Genomic DNA, 21,890 nt, shown 5'->3' on the forward strand with positions numbered 1-21,890 from the left:
GGGCGGGACCGGGCGCTTCCGCGTTGTGGGGCCCCGGCAGGTGTGCGCGGCGGGGCCGGGGGATGCGGCGGCAGCGGCCGTAGGGAGCGCGCGGGGGGCGGCGGGGCCTCGCCATGCGCTACAGCGAGCGGGAGCTGCTGTCCCTGGCCCGGCAGCCGGCGGAGAAGGCGGCGGAGATCCTGATGCGCGCGCCCAAGAAGGGGAGCGGTGAGGAGCGGGGGCGGGGCCGGGGGGAGAAGGGGGGGTGGGAGCGGGGCTGGGGGCCAAGGGCTAGAGCTGGGGGGGCCGGGCCGGGGGGGTAGAGCCGGCGTGGGGGCTGGGGTATAGGGGGAGGGGACTAGCTGGCGGGAGGGGGGAGGGGTTGAGCCAGGACCAAAGTGGGGGGGGGCATGATGAGGAAGAGCTGGGGGTGGGCCAGAACCTACGGTGTGTTGGGTGAGCCATAGGGTGGGGGAGGGGGTTGGGAAGAGGGGGGTGCCTATGCCTGGTAGGAGGGGGCTCTTCTGTGGGGATTAACTTCTCCTAGCCAGGAGACAGTTATTTGCGCGCGCACCCCCCCCCCCCAGCTGAAGCCATCTCTTTCCCCTTCCTCCTCCCCAGGCGGCTCCGTTGTGCATATCCCTGTGGGGATATCAGGGACTGTGGAGGGGCTTTCTCTAAGAGATGGAGTTTATGCTGGTATCTCCAGCCCTGAATTCTTCTCTTCTCTCGCCATGTTGGTGAGGGGGTGTGAGTGGGTGGGCTGCTTCCCTCTGCCCTACAGGTGGCTGCCTTTCTGTGGCGTAGTATGTACAGTTGGTGGCATGCATTGGGATCCTACCAGGTGGGAGGTGCTGTGGAAGCATGCGTGGTTGTAGTTTTATAATTCATCAGCGATGTCCTAGCCAAGGCTGGTGAGTGCGGGATGGACTCAAAATTGCTTGAGGTGTGGTCACCAAAGAGCTGCTCAAGTGAGAATTAAATGCCAGAAGCTGCTTCAATAAGCAGTGGTGACTTAAATTCTAATGGAGCTGCCCCATAGGGTCCATTTAATCTGCAAGGCAGAGATGCAACCTAACAGCACATTGCTGTGTACCAGTGAGGATGGCATGTGCCTGTCTCTTCCCTTCCCAAACAGCTCCAGCTCTCCATCCTCCACTTCTGAATGCTCTTTTCTTTGCAGTGCTGAAGAAACGCCTCGTGAAGCTCGTTGTCAACTTTCTCTTCTACTTCCGAACGGATGAAGCCGAGGTATGGAAATAACCAGCTTCTGCAAACCGGCTGCATGTGCTGGTTAGAGCTGGTGCCACAGGAACCTGCCTTGTTTTTTCACGCGTTTATTACTGCAGAGTCTAAGGCCCAACCAAGTGTAAAAGCCCATTGTGCTAGGCACTGTACTAACGCAGAGTACTAGATGGCCCCTGCCCTGAAGAACGTACAATTGAAATAGTCGTGATGTGATGTTGGCGGTTGGTGTTTGACAAACATAATGAAACCTCTGCTTGGGCTGATAAGTAACCACCGTACCGCCCAACCCTGGCCACTGTGTTTCTGATGCTGTGGTCCAGGGACAATCTCTGAAACACAGCCATTGCCTCGCTTTCCTGCGGGACTGCAATTCATTTATGTGAAACTAGTGAGGTGGTTACTTATCAGCCCAAGCAGAAACTAGCAATGGAACTGGGGTTCCTTTGTAAACAAAAACTGCATCATTGCTTATGTGCCAGACCTGGTAATAGTAAAAAGAAAACTGAAGCAATGTAATAGCTGTGTTCTATTAATATTCCTTCCTTGGACCTTTATAAGTGTGCAAGGGCATTGTCTGGTTGCTAGATTAGAGGAATTGAGAGCTGGAGACTCCTGCGTTCTGTTCCTGCAAATGACTTGATGTGTGTCCTTGAGCAAGACGTTTGATCCATCTTTGCCTTTGTTTTCTCATTAGTAATAATAAAACCCACTTTATAAAGTGCTTGGATATAAAGTGCATGATGAGTGCAGTGTGGCACTGTTGGTGCTATGCCATTTAAGTCTTGAAAACAAGGTTTTTGGGGTGATGTTTTTGTAGTTTGTGCCAGTCACAAATACATGTGACCCTAAGAATCCTTGCACTCTCAGTAGGGTATTCTCTCCTTCTTACCTATCTCCTCTGTGATTGTGACTCTCAGGATCTGGCCAAGAAGATGCCACACTTCACAACCACTCTTGGGTGATTAACACGATTTCACAGAGCTCTGACTACATGAGACTAGAGGCCATTCCCAGTAGCAGATTTCCCTCCAGTGCTGCGTACATGATTTTGGCTGCTTCTGCTACTGGTCCTGGCCTTAAGACTATAAATATTTCCCTTTGTGTTTAGGGGTAGATTATCCAAAATGGTCCAAGAATAGTTTGGAAGCTTAGAATAGTGTGTGCTGAAGGGATACAAACAACACCTTTTATTAAAGCTGAGTTGATTTAAAAAAAACTTTGCTCTCTGTTCTGTCTGTCTCTCTTGCATTTCATTCAGCTTGGACAAAGAATAGAATAGTCAGTTTCACTTTTGTTTATGCTTAGCTTTGCTCTCTGGTTGCTCATGCCCTAGCTCAGTGCACCAATATATGAGTTGCAAATTTTGCAGGTGAAATTCATTTGTTTAAAATAAACTGTTTTAAAATACATTGAATTGTTTGAATGCACTGACGCATTCCATTAGTCTTCTGCAAAGTCTCAAGCTTTCTATTTACCAAACCTAAATTTGGATTTCAGTTTGTCCTCTTGCACCTTCCAGCCAAACTTGCTTTGCAGACTGGATTCTGGGGAACTAGAAATAAACTTTTACCTTCTCCTCTCTTTGGGCAGCTCACTGAGCTGTTCATTAAATCACCAAAATGAAACTGAGCAAATATAGACGTCCAAACCACTGTACAGATACTAATCAGCACAAAATTATATTTATACAGTGAAGCCTGACTGCAGAGACAAAGAAATTGGCTGCCTAAAGAACGCTCCACGTTAAACTCACTCAGTTCTATTCGGGTTATGATGCCTTCCCTGAAGTCCATCCCTCGGTAGTTTTTGTGGTTTACCAGTGTCTTCCTATCTTTAAAAATATTTTCGCTTGCTTGAGTTGCTGTGAAAGACCTGCTATAGCAACCTAAACATGGGAAATCGTGTAAGAGCTGTGAATATCTAGATAGTACCAAAGAACTAAAATACCTTAGGACATGTAGTTTCTGCATTTAGCATCTCTTCATAGTTAGCAGCAAAGAATCCTGTGGCACCTTATAGACTAACAGAAGTTTTGCAGCATGAGCTTTCGTGGGTGAATACCCACTTCTTCGGATGCAAGCATGGTATAATTACTGCTTGCATCCGAAGAAGTGGGTATTCACCCACGAAAGCTCATGCTGCAAAACTTCTGTTAGTCTATAAGGTGCCACAGGATTCTTTGCTGCTTCTACAGAACCAGACTAACACGGCTACCCCTCTGATACTTCTTCATAGTTATACCTTTCTCTCATGAATCGGTCACTGTGTCCCCCCACGTCAGTCTGTGTTCCCTTTCTCACCACAATGTCTTGCATGTTTATAGAACTGGCTGAACAATGGGGAGGGGTGTTTTAAACCTTCTCTTTGGGTTTCTTTCTAGCCAATTGGAGCTTTGCTGTTGGAACATTGTAAAATCACCAAAGAAGAGGAGAATGTCTTTTCAATCAGTGAGTTTTGGATACAGATTCTCATGGATTTCCCTCTCCTTAAGATGTGGAACTTTTCCCTTCTCAGTTAAGCGGAGGAAGGGCAAGAGTAAACGTTTCTGGAGTCCGATTATGTACCGTATTGTGGCGGGGGTGTCAGAGCTCAAATGGGGCAGAGGCAGAACGTGGCAGGGGAGACACTTCAGGAAAATCCTGGGTGTTGTAGGACGTGGTGTTGGGGATTCAATAGAGGTCCCTCTTCCCTCTCTGTACTGCATCATTGCCACCTCATGGTATAATTACTGCGCTTCTGAAGAGGCTGTCTCATGGTTGAGGTGTGAAAACCAAGACCCCGAGGACTTATGGTCATTGAAGACCCTGTCTCACATTTTGTCAGTCAGGCTGCGAGCTCTGGTGTCCTGGCCAAACGATCTATTTTGCCCCTTGACTCCCCCTTGTATTATCAATAGGCTTTTCAATAAGAATTTTTAGTTCTTCACTCCCTCTCCTAAACCGCGGCACAGGGATGCTGCGTGGTAAGTCGCTGCTGCGCTCTGTCCCAGAGGTGGCTGCATTTCATTGCTGGCTGAAGTGATCCCTGGGTGCAGTCTGTGGAGCTCTGTGGGATGAAAGGAGCTGTGGAAGCGCATGAGTTGTTAAACACCAGTGGAAATTCCTGTCTGGGAAGACTGGATATTGACTCATTGCTGCACCTAGACTCTTGCTTTGTGGTAAAAATAAAATGAGGCAGCTCAGATAAAGCACTTGTCGGGGCTGGCCTAGCCCCGGTGCTCCGGCCATGCTGTTTGGCCTTGTGTTGATAGCAGTGGCTCCAGCTGGCTTGCAGCATGTTGTCCTTTGTAAGCAGCCTTTCATCCAACAAGCAATCATTGTGCAAATGGTATGTGGCAAAAATAACAGGATGTTTCCTCCAAGGCCATCCCCATATCTGTTGGCCTGGCTGTCAGGCGCAGCTGCTTCGACGTGCGGAGCCTTCAGTCCCTCCTTGCTGGAATGGAGGCGAACTCCCACTGTCTCCACTGGACCCTCTTGAAACAGAGTGTGCCTATGGAGAGCTGCCTGGGCACCAGCCTGCCGCCTGAATTCCTGCTGCTCGGGGGCCTTCCTCTCCTTCAGCAGTAGCCATAACCCTGGGATGTGAGCTTCCTGCTGAAAGGTGCCGGATTGGCAGCCCAAGAGTCTTGTATCCCCTGAATGGGTACAGCAAGGACACTGCCAGCTTCCCATGCCATCCCACCAATGCATCACCTGCTCCGGAAAGATCACCTCTCAGGGGGACAGGGAGTTTACTCAGCCTGCTAACAAAATGGGGCAATTAGTGGTGGGGCTCGTCTGAGACCCACCAAAGCTCACTTCACATGCACCAATCACGAGCCAGCGCAGCTCTGTCCTGGGCCGGAGTCTGTCAGGTGCTCTGAAAGTGACAGATTCTTGCAGCCTATTGCCACCCCATTGAGCCATCCAGCCCTTCCCTGCCATCCCACTGGAATGACTGTCACGTGCTCCCGGTATCTCAAAGCTCTACACAGCAGCACGTCAGGCTGCAGGTCAGCAACAAAGCAGGCCTGTATGGCAGTTCCTTCCCTAAGACATTTGCCTGCACCGCTTTGCATAGAGGGATTTGGTGATGCGATTTGGCTGAGTTATTGCCAAGCTGGAGCCCAGATCTACATTAGTTATGTCCTGAGGAGCAGAGCTAATTAGTTAAAGGGTCTGATGTGATCTTGGTAAAGCATTGAAGTCACACAGGGAGTCAATTTCCAATCTGCAGCAGTGCCAGCTTTTGGAAAAGTTCCTGCTTCTAGGGTAACTTAATTCATCTCATTTCTGCCTCCTCTGTATGTGTATAACTCTCATACCCTCAGCTTGTGGTCATTAAAGAGCTGGTGGCTCTTTTCAAGAACTGAGGTGTTAGGCTGGTCAAATTCCAACTTGTTCAGCTACGTTCTCCCTCGTTACGCTCCCTGCTGAAGCTTTGAGATGTGGTGCTTTTTGCTGCCTCTCCTGAAATTTGGTATGGCATAAACAGCTGGCCCGTTCCACCCCAGAGGTGGCTGCATTGCAATGGTGCATGAGCTGATTTTTGTGTATCCTTCATGTAGCTCTTTGGTAGGGTCTCTCTCGGGATGAAAGGTGCAAATAGATCCGTGACCATGAGCCATTGTAAATGTGCATTAAGGGGGAGATGAGCAACTTTGCTGGGTCTGTGCCACTTTCCATGGACAGTTGCTGGCAGTGACCTTTCCCCACTTGGCTGCTCGGTAACTTTCCAAGAGAATAAAATGACTTGGGGGGTTGCTGGGCTGTGCCAGTGACAAATGACGTTACTGTGCGCTGCTGCCGCTGGCTTTCCTGGGGGGTTCACAGCAACTCTGCCGCAAACTGCACCTTGGGCAAAGCAACTGACTAAAGCTTTAGTCCCACTGCAAAGTGTGTGACCGGGAGGCTGGGGGTGTCCCTTGCTACAGAAAGGGGAGTGGGGTAGTGCTACACAAGGGGCTTGAGTGAGGAGGTGGTGGGAAGAAAAAGGGGGCCGGGGCCGGGGCCTGCTCCTACTAATTTCTGCCAGTGGATCTCCTGCCCTTTTAAAATAAAGAAAGGGATAGTTGTGGCTTGGCACAGGCAAAGGGGTAACTTGTGTAGAGGAGCTGGTGGGTGCAGGGAGCATTTCTCAACCATCCTTTCCTTGTCCCTGGCAGGTTTCATTGAGGAGCCGGACAGGAAATACTCCTTTGAATGTGACACCGAGGAGCAATGCCAGGAGTGGATTGAGGCTCTCCGAAGAGCCAGGTAGGGCAGCCGGTTGGGTGGGGGGACTTCTCCACCATTGCCCTGTTCTCAACTCGTCTTCTGCAGAACGCAGCTCAGCGCTGGGTGTGCCCCGCTGGAGTTGGGGAGAGAAGAGGGAGCTCGCTTGGCAGCAAGCAGCACCAGGAGCGCTCTGCCCAGTTCAGTAGAGAGCTGTAGAGACGTTATCTTGGTCACTGAATAGGGAATTGTTCCTGGACCTGGACTAATCCTTCCTTCTGTGTGCTGTTTGGTGGACTTCCCTGATCACAGCCACTGGCACTGCAGGCTGAGCTCTGTGGAGAGAGGTGTTTAGGAAGCAACAATGCGACCTGAACCATGTTCGCTCTATTGACAAGGCTGGGAAAGTGGCTGTGGCAAATGGTCCTTTGCAGTGGCCTGTGGGGAAAATGCCCCCAGTCATCTAGCCTAGACTCTGCCCCATACCCCAGTAGTACTGGTGCACATTTTTGCAGCAGTGACTGTGCTGAGACCTTCCTTAGGACTCTGAACCGCGTGTGAAATCCATCCGCTCTGTTCAGCCAGACACTGCTTGTCTTGCAGCTACGAGTTCATGAGAAGAAGTTTGATTTTCTATCGGAATGAAATTCAGAAGATGACAGGGAAGGTGAGTGTCTCCGATTTATCATCCACCAGCCCCTTTCCTTCCATCAAGGCCGGGAATTGTCAATCCATAGGGAGCAGTGAGGGATTTGCTGCCTGGTTTACACCAGGAGAAAATTGGAGCAGCCAGAATTGTGTTTTCCCCCTTGGGCTTGTTGCAGCCCATGGAAAAGAGCAACCCCTTAATAACTTAGTTCTTGAAACCATCACTGTCAGTTTTAAGGAACCTGCCTGCACCAAAGGGTTGCTGTACAGGCTGCCTCAGTCTTTCATCATGCAGCAGCAATGGCCCATTTAACTTCATGCCTCCAGCTGGGGAACTTCCAGTGCAGGAGGTCAGGTTAGATCCTGCTCAATGCGGTGGCACTGGTGTACGGGGGTGGCTGGGACTCGGTCCTTCAGGTGCCTGGAGCTCAGGTAAGGTACCTGCCTATGCAGTGCAAAGTGCTTACAGCACGTCCCATCTTCTGTGGGGCTTGCTGTGAAACAGGCGTGTAATTGTCCTGATGCCCAGCTGGTAGAGCTCTGACTAATTTAACACTGATGAATGTTTGAACATGGCAGAATCAGGCAGGGGCTATGTAAGATCCCTTCTGCCAGTGCAGTCATGGGCTTCCCCCACCTCTGCCCTGCTCCTGCTTTCTCACGGAGACCAGCAAGCCGTAGGGTGACTGTGTGACACCAGCACACACACGTCTCTACTAAGATGGCTAAAAAACCCCACATAGCTGACTGTCTTACAGCCTCCAGAAGGGCTGATGGACTGTCCTTTGCCACACCTCCCCATCCCCACCACCCTGCGTTTCCTGCTTTGACGAGGAATCAATGCTCCGTCTAGAAGTTAATTTGACCATACTCTAATGCCCAGGCCTCAAGTAAATGAATGGCTCTGGCTGCATAATCTCATGCTGCAGCTTGTCCCGTGTACTGCAGCGCTGTGAGGTGCCCGGTGCTGTAATGGGAGGTACTGAGCTCTTTAAAGGGACGACCTGGGCAACCCTCCCTTGAATTGTGCAGGAAAGGCAGGCTGGGTGTCTCGCTCCCCCTCACTTGTGGGCATGTTGTGCTCTCGCTGCAGGACCCCCTGGAGCAGTATGGAATCTCCGAGGAAGCCCGATTCCAGTTGGGAACACGCAAGCTCTAACTGGCAGCCTCCGCCCCCACCCATCCCCAGTGGGGCTTAACTGGCATTCAGCCACCTCCTTGGGGGGGTGAAAACATCACCCCCCTGCCAGGGGGAGCACCTGGGACCAAGTGACTTATTTATGGGCCAGATAATTTGTATTTTTTTTTTAATGGATTCATTGCCCACTCCCCTTCCTGTTTGTCTTCAGCCCCTCGGAGCTCCCATCTCCCTGCTGGGTTGTAGAAGCAGCAAGTCTTAACTGGGCACTGCTGTGTTGGCTTTAACTTGATCGACCATAAAACTGCTCGGCTGAGGGACATATGGGCTGCCCACTCCTAGGGCTGCTGAAAGCCCTCCTCAGGAGTCCCAGGGGCCTGGGGATTTCAGCTATGATGCTGATGTGGAAACAAGGCTGGACGTGCCCCGGGGGGAGCGGCCCAGTGGTCTCCAGCACATGGTGCTATTATAAGGCAGGGATGATCTGGTGTAGAGGGCCAGCTGGCTCTTAGTGCCAGTGTCTGTTTTATGCCAAAAACGTGCCAGTAGTGGCAGCATTTCTGCTGGGAATGGCCTCAGGACTGGCCACCCGGCTCTGCAGGCAGCCTGCCGCACCCCCTGGTGGCTGGAGTTTGGCACCTGGGTGCTCAGATGCTCTGCTGGCTTTTGGAAAGTTGGCCAATTTCAAAGGGGGAGAGGAGGGTCTTACTTTAAGGGGGTGTTTTTTGGCTGATCGGATTCCTTTGCTCACAGTGGTGGGATCCTTGGCCTTGAAATGCCAGACTCGCCCCTCTCCCTCACTTTAACTCTGTCAGGCCTGCTCCAGCTGCTAGATCTGCACTGCACACTGTTCAGCTCGGGAAAGTAGATGCAGGGAGCAAATGTTTCAGGGAGGGGAAGCCCTCATCTGTTATGGATGGCTGCCCCCAAATGGAGGAGGAACTGGCCCTTACTCTAAGCAGGATTAATTTGTCATGTTAGTGCATGGTAGCTACTGGTGCTCCAGCTGACACGGTGGCTGTGTCTTCATTTCCTTACATGTACACACAGCAGCAGCGCTTGCTGCAGCAACTGCACAGGGTTACTGGGGCCTGTTTCAGCTCAACACTCTCACTAGGGTCTAATTTTGAACTAATGCAAATTAATCCAGCTACCAGGAGCCACCCTACAGCATCTTAAAATGCAGGTCTAACTTCCTGCACAGGTGTAGGGTGTGGCTTTCTCACCGGTGCCCAGGGGTGAGCAAGGCAAGGGTTTGAAAGACACGTGCAGTGAGGCAGCCTCCCCCATGACCTTGAGAGCAAGTTGTGGTTCCTAGTGGCATTGTTCCCTGGCCTAGGAGTGCTGTGCTGTCAGTGGCTTCCCAGAGCAGGCAGCCTGCTGTCAGGCTAGAAAAAGCAGCTGGGTGGATGCTGCTGTAGTCAGCATGCGGGGTAGAACCACATCCTGTCCACACCGAGCTGGGAGACGGTCCCACAGCATGAAGAGCTCTGCAGGATGGCTTCAGCCTTTACTCAACATACAACACGCCCCATTTGTTTCTGCTGCTTCCCTCATCCTCAGCAGCTTGAGCAGAAAAGACCAAAGCAATCCAGTGATTTCTGGAGAGGGCGGGGAGACTTGCCCTAGTTTTCTCATAAGATGCTTCTCTCCAAAGCAGCTCCAAGGGGAGGCCCTAGCTGCAGGCAGCCTGCTCCCTGATGGCTTTAGTCAGCAGGGACCAGCATTTTCCCCCTTGCAGAGATTTGCTTTTGGATGGACGCAAAGGGCCAGCTCCTTTACCTGCTGTAAGGCTGCCGGCAGTGAAGTTACAGCCAGGCACAAGTGGTGTGGCAGGGCGACTGGCTATGGCTCCAGGGCTTGGCCTTGCGCCAGCCTTGAACCCACCCGCTAAGCAGTACAGAGTCTGTTCGCACAAACCAACACGAGTGCACAAGGACAAACCCTGAAGCTACGAGGCAGCTTTCTACTGCAGGATGCAATTGTCAGGCATGTAGCACTGTTACTTAGGACACTCCAAGGAGGAAATAATTAGAGTTTAGAACATTAGCGGAGGCTCATTGTTTTAGTACAAGACATCAGCTGCAACATTTTAGTATCTCCAGTAGAGGTGGGAGATAGGGGCCCTACCCACCTCTTCACCAGGACCAGTGTGTTCGATGGAGGCTGGTGCTAGTAGCTTCGACATGCAGCTCTAGGACTCAGCAGACAAGTCCTGTACAGTGTGGGAAGGAGGCCGTAGTGCACTCATTTACCTGGAATGCTATTAAGGCAGCCTGGGCGATTGCTGGAAGCTGTAACTCCGCTTGGTGACTCACTAAGGCTGCTCAGGGGTGAAGGCTCTGGAACCCCATGGAAGCACAGCCACGCCTTCCTGGTCATTGCCCCAGGAAGCAAGCAATAGAGGATTAAGCAAGAGCACATTAGAGAATGACCTCAGCTGCCCCTATAATGCGGTCTCAAGCAGTCCTGCTCTTGCCCTGACGTAGAGCAGAACCATGCTCCACATTTTTGGTACTGAGCACAGCACTCCCCTGATATGGCTCTTGCTAGCTAGGGACAGCTGAAGTTTCCATGGTTACTATAGCAGTTGTCCTTTGTTGCTGCAGTTAGTCTTTGCCCACTTTCACCTAAGCTGACGCAAAGGCTCTGTATCAACTGACCTATGAAATGGTGTTTAAGAGGCTGCTTTGAACTGTTGCAACGGTTACACTCCCGTCCCCACTGTGTCAGCAGCTAGAGAGCAAGAATTTTATTCCCAGGGTCTCATCTCCTGTAAGTCAGCTAAGACAACGCAGCCTAAGCCAGGAGCAGGCTTTTTATTAACTCTGTAACATTGGTACATCACATTAGGGAAGCTGGAGCTTTTTTTAAGATCGGAGAAATGCAGTAGTTTCATACAGAATAAACCATATCTAAATTATGGACAGACTACACCCAATATTTCTCTCTCATGTTCAAACCCTGTTTGATTGTTCAGCCAGCTTGCTTTTGTGCACTTGCCTTTAGAATCAGCGTTGCTTGGTCCACTGGCCGCCTCAATTCTCTTTGTTTTGCCGGACTGTCTCTTAGTGCCTCTCAACTTGCTTGAGAAATCTTTACTGTTTAAAATCCTAGCAGGTGGCCATTTGAACATAGCTCACGCCAGCCAAGATTTCAGAACTGGAGCATTGGTCACTATTGTTGCAGGTTACTTAGAACAGTCAAACTACTGTATAAATATTCCCTCTTCTGCCTTCCCTGTACAAAAACACTAGCTTTTTCTTGTTACCCTTTCAAAGGGCAGACCTTAAGCTTACGGTTATCATTGCACACTGTATAGAAATGGGCATTTTGTTAGGGTGGGGGGGGGGGTACATTAGGTGAGCAAGTAACAGCTCCAGCTATTTGCTTAGATTAGGAGGTACGTAAATTTCACTTTCATTACTTAATTGAATGTATGAAGACAGATGCTGTGAATAGTTATCTGAGCATGGGTGATGCCCAGTAACTCACTAGACCTAGCTTTACATTTCAGGATTAAGGGGGAACAGTTTTAGGAATCTGTTATCACTGGTCATTTATATACAGAAGTTGATCTGTTCAGGTTCTTTTTTCTTGTTAGTGGTTAGTTGCTCTAACAAAAGCATTATCCACTGATGCTGTTCATAGGTTGTACAATCAATGTTCTAAATAAACACCACCTTTAATTGTTTTAACCTGGGTGTAAATTGCAGTTGCTGTGTAAGAATCCCATGTGTGTTTTCTTCAAGAAGAAAAGTTTAAAGGGGCCTAAAAGTTTCAATCAATAAGGTTTGGATTTTCATTCGTACCTAAGCTCCATTGACTTTCAATGCGATTTGTGCTCTGAACTCATGGCCTTTGGAAACTCCTACCCTAATGTTCGCCCACACTGAACTCCTCAAAATGCAGTGACCCTTTGCACAGGAAGGAAGCAAACAGCAGACCAGAGGTATAACACTAGTAGAGTCAATGGAGAGACTACTCACTTAAAGCGTTTCCCATGTCTGAGCCTGAATGGTTGGCTGCAGCAGTGGGGCTGAAATGATTTCCACAAGGGGATCTGCCAAGAGCAGCGGGGCTGAAATGATTTCCACAAGGGGATCTGCCAACAGCAGCTGTACATTGGTAGGAGATTGCTGTTACAGTCCCACTAGAAGAGATCCCATAGCACAGTGGTTCTCAAACGTTTGTAGCAGTGACCCGTTTCACAGAGCAAGCCTCTGAGTGCGACCCCCCCTAATAAAGTGTTTTTAATTTAACACCATTATAAATGCTGGAGGCAAAGGAGGGTTTGGGGATGGAGGCTGACAGCTCACAACCCCCACTTTGAGAACCCCTGCCATAGCAGGAGCAGCTAATAAGCCCAATGGGCCAGCCACTATTATCCCCCCTACAGGTCCAAGGCTACTGAATTCTCTTCTGCTCCTGGGGCCTGACTCGCTGTAGAGAAGCCTTGCAAAGGAAGGACTCCAGAGAACGTGTCTAAGAATAGGGCACCTGCTCAGTGTGTTGCTGTGACCCTATAAGATCCTCACGTAAGCCCAGCCTGAAGTCCATCCCGATTCAGTGAAGCATGTGAATGCTTTGAATGGGGAGGGCTTGTGTCTCTGCTGCAAGATACCAATTTAGCAAATGTTTTTAAACCATCACTTCCGCTCCAGGCAGGAGAGTTTAAACCCAGGAATTTAAGGGAAGCTAAACTAAGTTGAGCAACCAAGTCACTTAGTTGCTTAGCAAGAGTCAGGGGAAAGCTTTTTGTAATGTGATTTTCAGTTGCTAGCTCCTCAGAAGATCATGCAGTGCTTGATAGGGGTATGGAGGCTCACAGTGAATATTCTACTGTTACAGCTAGAGTCAGGTCAGTTGCCCAAGTTGATACACTCAGCAACAGTGAAAAAATACAGGAGTCTTGTGGGTCCACTGCTCTAGCACCCGGGGAGTATTGAAGGGGAGCTTTGCACTCGTGCTGTGGAGGAGACAGAAGGCAATCCTCATTTGAAATGTAAAGGAAGGAAAAAACTGGTCTGCTCAAGTACTGAAGCACCACCACAGTACAATGTATTAAAATACATACATTTTAATATAAAGACAAAACTTCAAAGCATTGTTTCAATTACAAATCAAGGTAAAAGACAAGAAATTAAAGTGGAAGGGAGGGGAGAAAAAAACTAACTCTTGCATTGTGGAAAATTAGAAGGGTGGGTGGAAAATATATATATATATATATATATATATACTATTACATACATATATACACACCAGAAGAATTCACACTAGTTCTATGGAAGAATGAGAGGGCAACATACCAGTATAAAAAAAACCAGAAAGATAAATTAGGGGAAGTTTGAATTTTAAATAATTCAATTTCATAGGCTAAAATGTATAAACTAATTCCTATTCATTAGGAAACATCCCATATCATATGTTCTAAGCAAGAAAATGGGGGGTTTTTTTGTTTTAAATCCATTGAAAAATGGATTTTTATTAGTAGTTAAAAGTTTTCCTAATCAATTCCTGAGCAACAGCAACTTCATTTGCATTCCTCTGTCCAGTCCCACCCAGCAAGGGCAGACTCCCACTCCTAAAAGGCTTTCTTACAAAGAACAGAGACCTAAAGAATTGGTTTTTAATTTAAAACTGACCACTTCACGAATTTATATTGGGGGGCAGGAGGGTGGAGCCAAACAGGCTGGATTAGGCCATTCTGCCTTCTCTTTAACAATGCCTGAAAAATCACCTTTCCAAAGGACAATTCCACTGCACCAGAAAAGCAACCGGATGTACCTTAGAATTACAGGGTCAAACTTGAGAGAACTTCAGCATTAGCATCTTCAGACCTTTAGGAAGTGCTTAGCTCATCTTTAATATTGAAATCAAAGCATGAAAACCAAAAAGACTTTTAGACAGTCACAAGCGCTAAATATACTGGAGGGATATTTTCAGTTTTAGTATTGAGTTTATGCCCTGAAGTTCCACAACAACAGCATCTGGTATTGCAATATTCAGTCTAAATAGATATTTATAATGCATAACAGATAAATAAAATATGGCACAAAATTTAATGAAAAAGGTAAGTCCAACTCATTCGTGAAAAACAAGGGTCATCTATGGAATTGTTCAGGGGAATGGGGAAGGGAATTTGAAATAACAAAAAAATCAGATACTTTTACACTGACTAAATTTGTACTTAAAAAACCTCATCTATTGTGATTTTCTTCAGTGCTCTAGAGATAGTTCACAAAAACACTAATTTCTCCCCAAACTGTGATTTAAATAGATTAATGTTTTACTTTCCACTGTACAGTTTCCATTTCTTATTAGAAAGCAATCATCCTTCCACGCTACCAGTGCTCTTAATGCTTTTGGCTCAGGCTAAACAAGAGAAGCAGAATTATTAACAGCAACAACCTACGAGTATTAATTAGGAGAACTCTCTCTAAGGAAAAAGGGCGTAAAAGTTTTCATGCTTCCAAGCTCTGGTGTACAAAGGTTTGCTGTCAGTACAGAAGGCAAACTGACTAGATGTGGTCAATAAATTCCTAAAGGAGCCCTCGCAGCTAGTACAGAGTTCGAAAGCTAATTAGCGCTCTTCGGGGAACAGCACCTGTGACTGAAGTTATTTAGCAATCCCGGTTAGACTAGTGGATAAGGCCACTCCCCGGTCAGTGAAGAAAACTGTCAAGTGTATCGATAGTCACTGGGGAGGAAAATAGCACCATCTTCAGAATGGGGTGGAGGGTGGCTTTTATTGTAGGCCTGAAGTCTAGTCAGTGGGAGGAAAATGTGTCCCTAAAACAGCAGCTTATGGGAGACTGCAGCAAGCCCCAGCTCTTGACATCTCCCTCCACCATTCCAGCAACCATGGGAAAGGTTGGGTGCAGCCTGGTGTGTGTGTGTATTATAGCTATATATAAATAAGAAGAGTGCTGAGACACTAGCAGTTTAAGAGTCTGGTCCTGCCAACACTTCCTTGGGGGCATAGCATTTACTACCAGTGAGATACTCCTGGTACGGGAGTCAGTGTTTGCAGGACCGGGACATAACAGAAAAACACCACACACTTAGTGCTGAAGTTACTTCATCCATCCCTCCAGCTACACCACGGGAGCAATCCTGCTCTCACTGAAGTCAATGTTAAAATTTGCCTGGCTGACTCCAGAGAGAGGGATTGGACCCTGAATTCATCTTACAAACAGCCTTGGAAATCATCTGAATCTCCCTAGATGTCACAAAGAACTGGGCTCCACGAATGAACTTTGCAAGAAGGGAAGCACATGTTGGACTTTTTAAGAAAACAACTGGAAGCGACTGTGTTCCCACAAACGACCGCTCACATTAGTGAGACCTAAGTAGACACAGTGGCATATGGCAGGCATTGCAAATTGTCCCTGACGCAGCGTGGTTAATGCAGTTTCCGGCCCTGACACACTCCAGCTATACCAGTCCTAGGACTCTCAGCAGAATGGCAGGATACTGGGAACAAACAGCGTTGAAACCCAATTTACTTTAATGCACAATCCAAACAGGATTTGAACCTAGATCTCCAGAGGTGAAAGTGTAGCAGTTGCCTATGTCCCACCCTATCACCTATTTAACTAGAGCTATGGGCAGTTTCTCCAGAAAGGGAAGGGAGGGATGAAAGATCCATGTAGAGGAAATCTTTATTTAACTAAACCCAGCTACCAATAAAGGATTGAATCACCCAAGATAGGAATAAAACTTGCCTCCATTTCTCAAACAGCTACCGCTCCTTCTACCCTCCGTTTGTCATCATTTTATCAGCTCCAATATAAAGGGGAATGAGGGAGGGAGGATTGGGACTAAATGACATTCTTTTCCCTGCCTCTCCATCCATTTTTAGCTCCATTTCTGAGCTTAAAAATCAATCTTCTGAGGCACATTACATTAGATCATTTTCCCCATAAGCAAAATTACTTCATCCTACATGTAGACACAAACTTTCACAGCCAAGAGATTAAAAATAGTATTGCAGTATTCAAGCAACACCCCTCAGAAGAAATGAGAGGAAATCCATCCATCCATCCCTCAGCAGGATAAGGCACATGGGCTACTGCAAGCTACACCTAGCTAAAGGTTTGCATGGCCCGAGTTGTAGCTTAACTTACCAGCCTAAAAACAGCCAAGCAAATTTGAAGCAACTGCTTGAACTTTGGAATCTTTAGATTAAAGGTGCAATGTAATTGCTTGATTTCACTCCTCGAACAACGGGCTTGAAATCTGTTAGTTCAGCGGACCTTCTCCAATACCCAAATCAATGAGTTCAGAGTCACTCACTGCTCTGCAGCAAACGTGAGTAGATTAAAACAGGCTCTGGCACCTTAATAACTGGGCCAATTTAAAAATAAAGCCATGTGATTTTGGCGGTGGGAAAGTGTGACAGGATGGCATGGACGGGAGCTTTAAAGCTCGTCTATCCACAGGCCAGTGATGGGCACAATCACTTCAGAAGCGAGCAGCAAGCAGAAAGCACACCTCGTGTGACAGCAAAAGCAGCCATTGGACAAGATTCCCCCACCCCTAGTCAACGCACTTACCTGCACAACCATTATAGAGGGGAATTCAGCCTACATGGCCCACTCCAATTCTTGGCCTCTCTGCTGAGCCTGCTCACAAAGCCAGTTCCCAATTGGGTGAATGCCCTTTGTGTTCTAACAGATCTTTATTCCCACAGTAAAGGGAGCAATAACAATTGAGACAACTGGAAAGTCTCATTGTCTCCTTGTGCTCCTGCCTGTTATAGCCACCTGCCATCTCAGACTTAGATTGTGCTTTGGGGGAGGTGCTCGCTCTCATATCACCTAGCACAAGGGGTCCTGAGCAATGGCCAGCGGCCCTCAGTGCTACCACCATAGTTCACCTAGGTTTGAATTCTTTGAGCGCGCAGTTCTAAGTGGGATGGCTTTAATTCCTGCTTCCAATGAGCTGACAGTCCAGATTATAAACAAACTGGGAGGAAACAGGCAGGGGAGTGGCCCTGCAAACAGGAACACCTCTCTCAAGGAGAAAGGGCACGCTCAATGGATCATCTCCGATGTTCACACATATGGGAAGCTTTAAAGAGCTGCACGTATCATTGTCTCAGTATTTTTTTTAAATGGAAGGCTATGGGATCCCCCATACAAACCCTTAACCAAGTCCACTTTAAACCCACTTTCTCCTCCCCTTCCCCCCCAATTTGCTGCCCGATAGTTTCCCCAAGTAATTGGGGAAACCATCACTCCTGCAACCTGCACTTAAATGAATGACGAGATTTAGTATCTAGCACTTATGACCCTCCCCAGGAAGATCAATGCACTTTACAAAAAGCAGCCAAGTGCCATTATCCCCATTTTAGAGATGAGGAAATACAGGCAGAAACTGATTTGACAGAGGTCAACCGTGTCAACAGCCAGGTTTCCAGTCCCACTCCAATGCAGCCCTCACGTACACAAGGCAAAGCCTATTTTCTGGACTCCTCACCCACCACTGTCCCATATCAGAATTCTGACTGAATGACTAATCCACAGAAAACAGCAAATTTAAGTTTAATGCTTTGGGAGCTCTCCCAACTTTCTGACACTCCAAGAGGTTGTCCGGGGGCTGGGAAAGGCAAACCAGACAACTGGAGCAGATACACACCGCCAAAAAAGGGAAGAATCCAACAACTTGTCTCTGCATCTGCAAACATCTACCCCCCACCTCGCTGTTTCACAAAGGGCCACACAGGCTCAGCTCAACATACTCAGGAAGTTCAATTTTTTGGTGATGCAGATGCTACAAAATGCATTTTAGCTTCATTATGAGTCCCCGCTGCCAGCAGCAGCAATGCGGCTGAGAAGGACATTTGTGACAGTAGTAGAATGACTGGGCCGGGTGTAGGAAAGTGTAAACCAGAAAGAATTCCATTCCTGCACTTCACATTTTGGCTTAAATAATATTAAATAAATAAAGTACCACCTCAGGTTACTGAGAACAAGTCTCACATCTCTGGCACTGAGCTTTCTTGCTAAGGTCACAAATATCCATAAGTTTCCAGCTACGCAGATTAGATCTTTATTAATAATGCTTCACGCTTACAAGGAGCTTTTCACCCACAGATCTCAAAGCACTTTATGAAGCAAAGCAAGTATCCTCCCAGTTTTACAGATGGGGAAACGGAGATGCTGAACCAACTTGCCCAAGATTACAGTGAGTAAGTGAAAGGGCAGGGAGTAAGACCCAGGTCTCTTGCCTGACCCCAGTGCATCACGTGACTCCCCAAAACTTTAAAAATCGATTTCCCAATTTCTCCATGGAAAAGTGGAAGTTCCCAGGGTCCGACACAGAGAAAAAGGGGCCTTTTGGTGAGAAGCAACAGAATTCCATAGCCTTGCCTGCCCCATTTCTCTGCCCTGAATCAGGATCAGTCTGCCTGACACTTACCCCGAAGTCCAACTCAGCTGAGATTACTGGGAAGACGAAATCCACAAGCAAGCACCGTGCACAGAACACAGAAGGCTGCAACAGTCAGATTTAAAGGAAGAAGCTAACAAAGGCAGAGAAGCTCTGGAATCCCTGCAGGGATAACTGCCCTCAGAAGCATGTTTGAAACTCACAATACAACAAAGGTTCTCATTAAACCCTTTAGCAGAACAGTGCTGCAGAGGCCATGTGCTTTAAGAGGGTAATGGCTAGGAGGTGCCCCAGGTCTTGCTCCCCTTGCACCTGGCCAGGATGGGAATTCGTTATCTGGTGAAAGCAGACTGGCTCAAGTGAGTTCATGCATTTCCTGCCCATCTCTTAAATCAGGGATGTTGATGAGCCTCAATCGGCGTAACTGAGGCATACAGAGGGGCAAATCTAGGGCCCTTGAGCAGCTGTTCACACTATTTCACTACCTACCTTTTTTTTTTTTTTAAATCCTCCAAGGATCCGAGTCTGCATTGTGTTGCCTTTAATTGGGATTAAAACTGCTGAGAAGGCCCTGCACCTTTCAGTTGCCCAAAGATCTGGATCAGGCTGGAGTTGCCCAATTCACAGCGGAACAATAACTGGGTGACGTGTTTTCCTGGATTCCAGGACACAACTGTTTACGGCTTCCACTAGAAGCTACTGGATGTTTCTCAGCTGCCACTCCCTGAGCATTACTTTGCTTTCTCTAGGTTCTCTCCCTGCGGCTAGGAATCCAGCTGGATGCATCACCTCCTCCCTCTCCGCTCCCATGCACAAGCCAGAAAATGATTAAAAATATTCCTGGAGATTAGGAATAAGGATCAGTCCCCTTAGTGATCAATAATAAGGCAAAGTTACATTAATAGTTTCGGCACACGGGGGGCACCTTTTGGAGAGGCCGAGACACTTGGGAGTGGATAGGGTAACCGAGCTTGTTAACTTCTATGCCACTGCCCGCTACATGGTCTAGAGGGAAGCAGCCAATTTGAAACACAGTGAAGGGGGCATTGTTAATCAGGATACTGCACCTTTCCAGGACAAATTCACTCCCGCAGGAAGAGGAGGGAGCTGGTGAGAATAGGAAAGTAGGAGAACATCTCCACCAGCTTCTTTGGACACAAGAACCAGCACAGTCCTCACGGAGACACAGATCAAACCAGCCGCGGAAGCACAGCGCAAGAGAGTGTGAAGAGATATTTGGCCTGCTCCAAGTGCAATTAGGCAGCTGATTCACGAAGCCCAGCAGTTTGTGACAAAGGGAAACCACACTAGGGAGTTGGTAAGGGAGAGCTCAACTCGATAGTGAATGGCTGCTTGCTGGAGTTTAGAGACTAATTAGAGAGCTATTAACCTCGCTGGAATGGAATGAAGGTCACCAAGTGCCTCTGGTGCAATACGACCGAATCTCCCCAGACAGAACTTAGGCCAGCAAGGGGTTCACTTTAGCATCATTGTGCTCTGAATCTAGTCACTCTGCTGTAGCGATTCCCCTTCTGTTACTGTGGTTTCCTTTATTGGCGCTTGGTCCAGTCTATGCAGCAGATTGGGTCCTCCTCCCCATTTTGTGCTCTTGAATAAATAAAAACATCTGTTTACAAGTTTACTGTGCATCACACAACCTAAAAAATAAACTGAATAAAGTTTATGAAATTTATAAATTTTCATCACGTCTATAAAATACGGTCACTGCTCGGAGCGACACTTTCTGTACACAGAACACCAAGTCACAATACAATTCAAAATGCACCAGTTTGATAGTGTGGCAGCAAGTTACGCTAGATTGTGGTGTTTTTGTGAACTACCATTTAAACCTATTCAAAGCAAAGAAATACAAAAGCGAATGCACTTAGAAGTCAATAAAATGTACAAGGCTGAGCCATTTCGGAATCAAGTATCAAAACCTTACTAACAAAATACATTGTACTTCAACAAAAACAACAAGCTGAGAAAATCTGCTGCTATCTGCCCCAGCATAGAAGCTCGGTTTTCAATCTTCCCAATATTGTTAAAAAGGGCCTGACCAACACCAGTGATTATGCACCCTGTTCATATGCCAAATGACACCCCAAAACAAGTTAACAGTCTAGTTACTGAAATTCACAGTGACTTGAGCGCCACCAGAGGTTTTAATGGGCCCAGTGAAGTAGTCTAACAGGACTAGACTTAAGTTATGCTTCTTCTGTTCCAAGTGTCTGAACCAGCTGAGTTTGCACAGGTAATCTAGCTGCCATTCCAGAGGGGAGTATTGCATTCTTGTTTGTAATAAACAATATTCAACGCCTGATAACTGAGCCATAAGCTCTGTTAAAAATAAAAAGAAACAACCACCCAAAACCAAAGACTGCCATTCTCTGTAGCTCCTGCTTTGCTGTAAACCAATGGACTTTGGTATATGAACAGAGTGAGTTGAATAAATAAAAGCAGACCTTTCTGAGAACTGGGCTTGGCATTGGTCAACCCTCAAATTCAGCACCAAGGATTTGAACTAGAGAGGCACAGTTCTGACGGATGAAATAGCACCGAGAGGAGGCTCTTTACATCTCTGCTGGTGTGCCAGTCCTTTATTATTCAGAGAATGGTTTCAATGAGTTGTGGTTTTTTATGACTTTAGATGGAATAAAATAAGCCAAAATTGTTTTCATTTAAAAAAAAAGATAAATACTTTATCTAAACTATCGACAATACAAACTGGAGCTTTTTTTTTTAAGCATTTTCCTTTGCAGTTTTTTTTCAACTCCGATTCACAGTAGAATATTCTTTTCTCTGTTATTTAGGTCTTTTGTTTGTTTACTTTGTCCAGTAGTAAGAGAGTAGAAACCCCTGCCAGGCCAGGCGAGCACCTTTCAGTGGAAGCTGAGTGAAGTTGGTCCACGTTGTCCTTGCATAGGTCACATTGGGTTGAGGTAGAAATCCTAGTTACCTGTGGGACAGGAGGAGAGGAAGAGAACCATCTAAATTAGATGCATCAAATCAAGTGTGTGCCAGAAATGTCATTTACTATATAGTTCTTAGACCTTCTGTTAGCCAGGATCAACAGGGCCAGAAAGGAGAACAATCCATGTGTGAATATCAGTCAAAATTAGAGACAGATGACAACCCAACAGGTCTCTTCCATCACACCCCAACCCTTCTTGGGCTGTGCAATAAGGAAATTTGATCCCGTGTTCCTAGATTTAGGCTCCAGTTCAACAAGGTAAACACACAAGTAGTCCTATTGAAGATAACGAGATTATTCATGTGTTTAAATC

General features: G+C 47.3%; 2 protein-coding genes across 8 annotated transcripts in view; one reads left to right on the plus strand and one right to left on the minus strand.

Moving 5' to 3' along the window:
- On the plus strand, positions 1 to 11,906 carry PLEKHJ1 (pleckstrin homology domain containing J1). The gene is made up of 6 exons (XM_044998683.1): positions 1 to 207; positions 1,163 to 1,230; positions 3,608 to 3,674; positions 6,374 to 6,464; positions 7,026 to 7,089; positions 8,164 to 11,906. Exons 1-6 carry the CDS (start codon positions 114 to 116, stop codon positions 8,227 to 8,229), a joined length of 450 nt encoding a protein of 149 aa, XP_044854618.1. The 5' UTR covers positions 1 to 113; the 3' UTR covers positions 8,230 to 11,906.
- Positions 11,907 to 13,270: 1,364 nt separating this feature from the next.
- Positions 13,271 to 21,890, minus strand: part of DOT1L (DOT1 like histone lysine methyltransferase) — a 129,009-nt gene continuing 120,389 nt past the window's right edge. For all 7 annotated transcript variants that reach the window (XM_044998678.1, XM_044998676.1, XM_044998674.1 and 4 more), the window contains one exon: positions 13,271 to 21,562. Coding sequence is in view for 1 of the 7 variants with exons in the window: in XM_044998679.1 (XP_044854614.1) it covers positions 21,555 to 21,562 (8 nt within the window). In the remaining 6 variants the exon portion in view is untranslated. The remainder of the gene's footprint in view (positions 21,563 to 21,890) is intronic.

This window comes from Mauremys mutica, chromosome 24 (assembly GCF_020497125.1).
Source record: "Mauremys mutica isolate MM-2020 ecotype Southern chromosome 24, ASM2049712v1, whole genome shotgun sequence".
NCBI lineage: Eukaryota > Metazoa > Chordata > Testudines > Geoemydidae > Mauremys > Mauremys mutica.

Bases quoted from the DNA above. Each gene is read 5' to 3' on its own strand.
- PLEKHJ1 (XM_044998683.1), top strand. From the start codon at position 114: ATGCGCTACAGCGAGCGGGAGCTGCTGTCCCTGGCCCGGCAGCCGGCG. The intron at 208-1,162 runs GTGAGGAGCGGG...TTTTCTTTGCAG, and splicing joins CGCGCCCAAGAAGGGGAGCG to TGCTGAAGAAACGCCTCGTG. The intron at 7,090-8,163 runs GTGAGTGTCTCC...CTCTCGCTGCAG, and splicing joins TTCAGAAGATGACAGGGAAG to GACCCCCTGGAGCAGTATGG.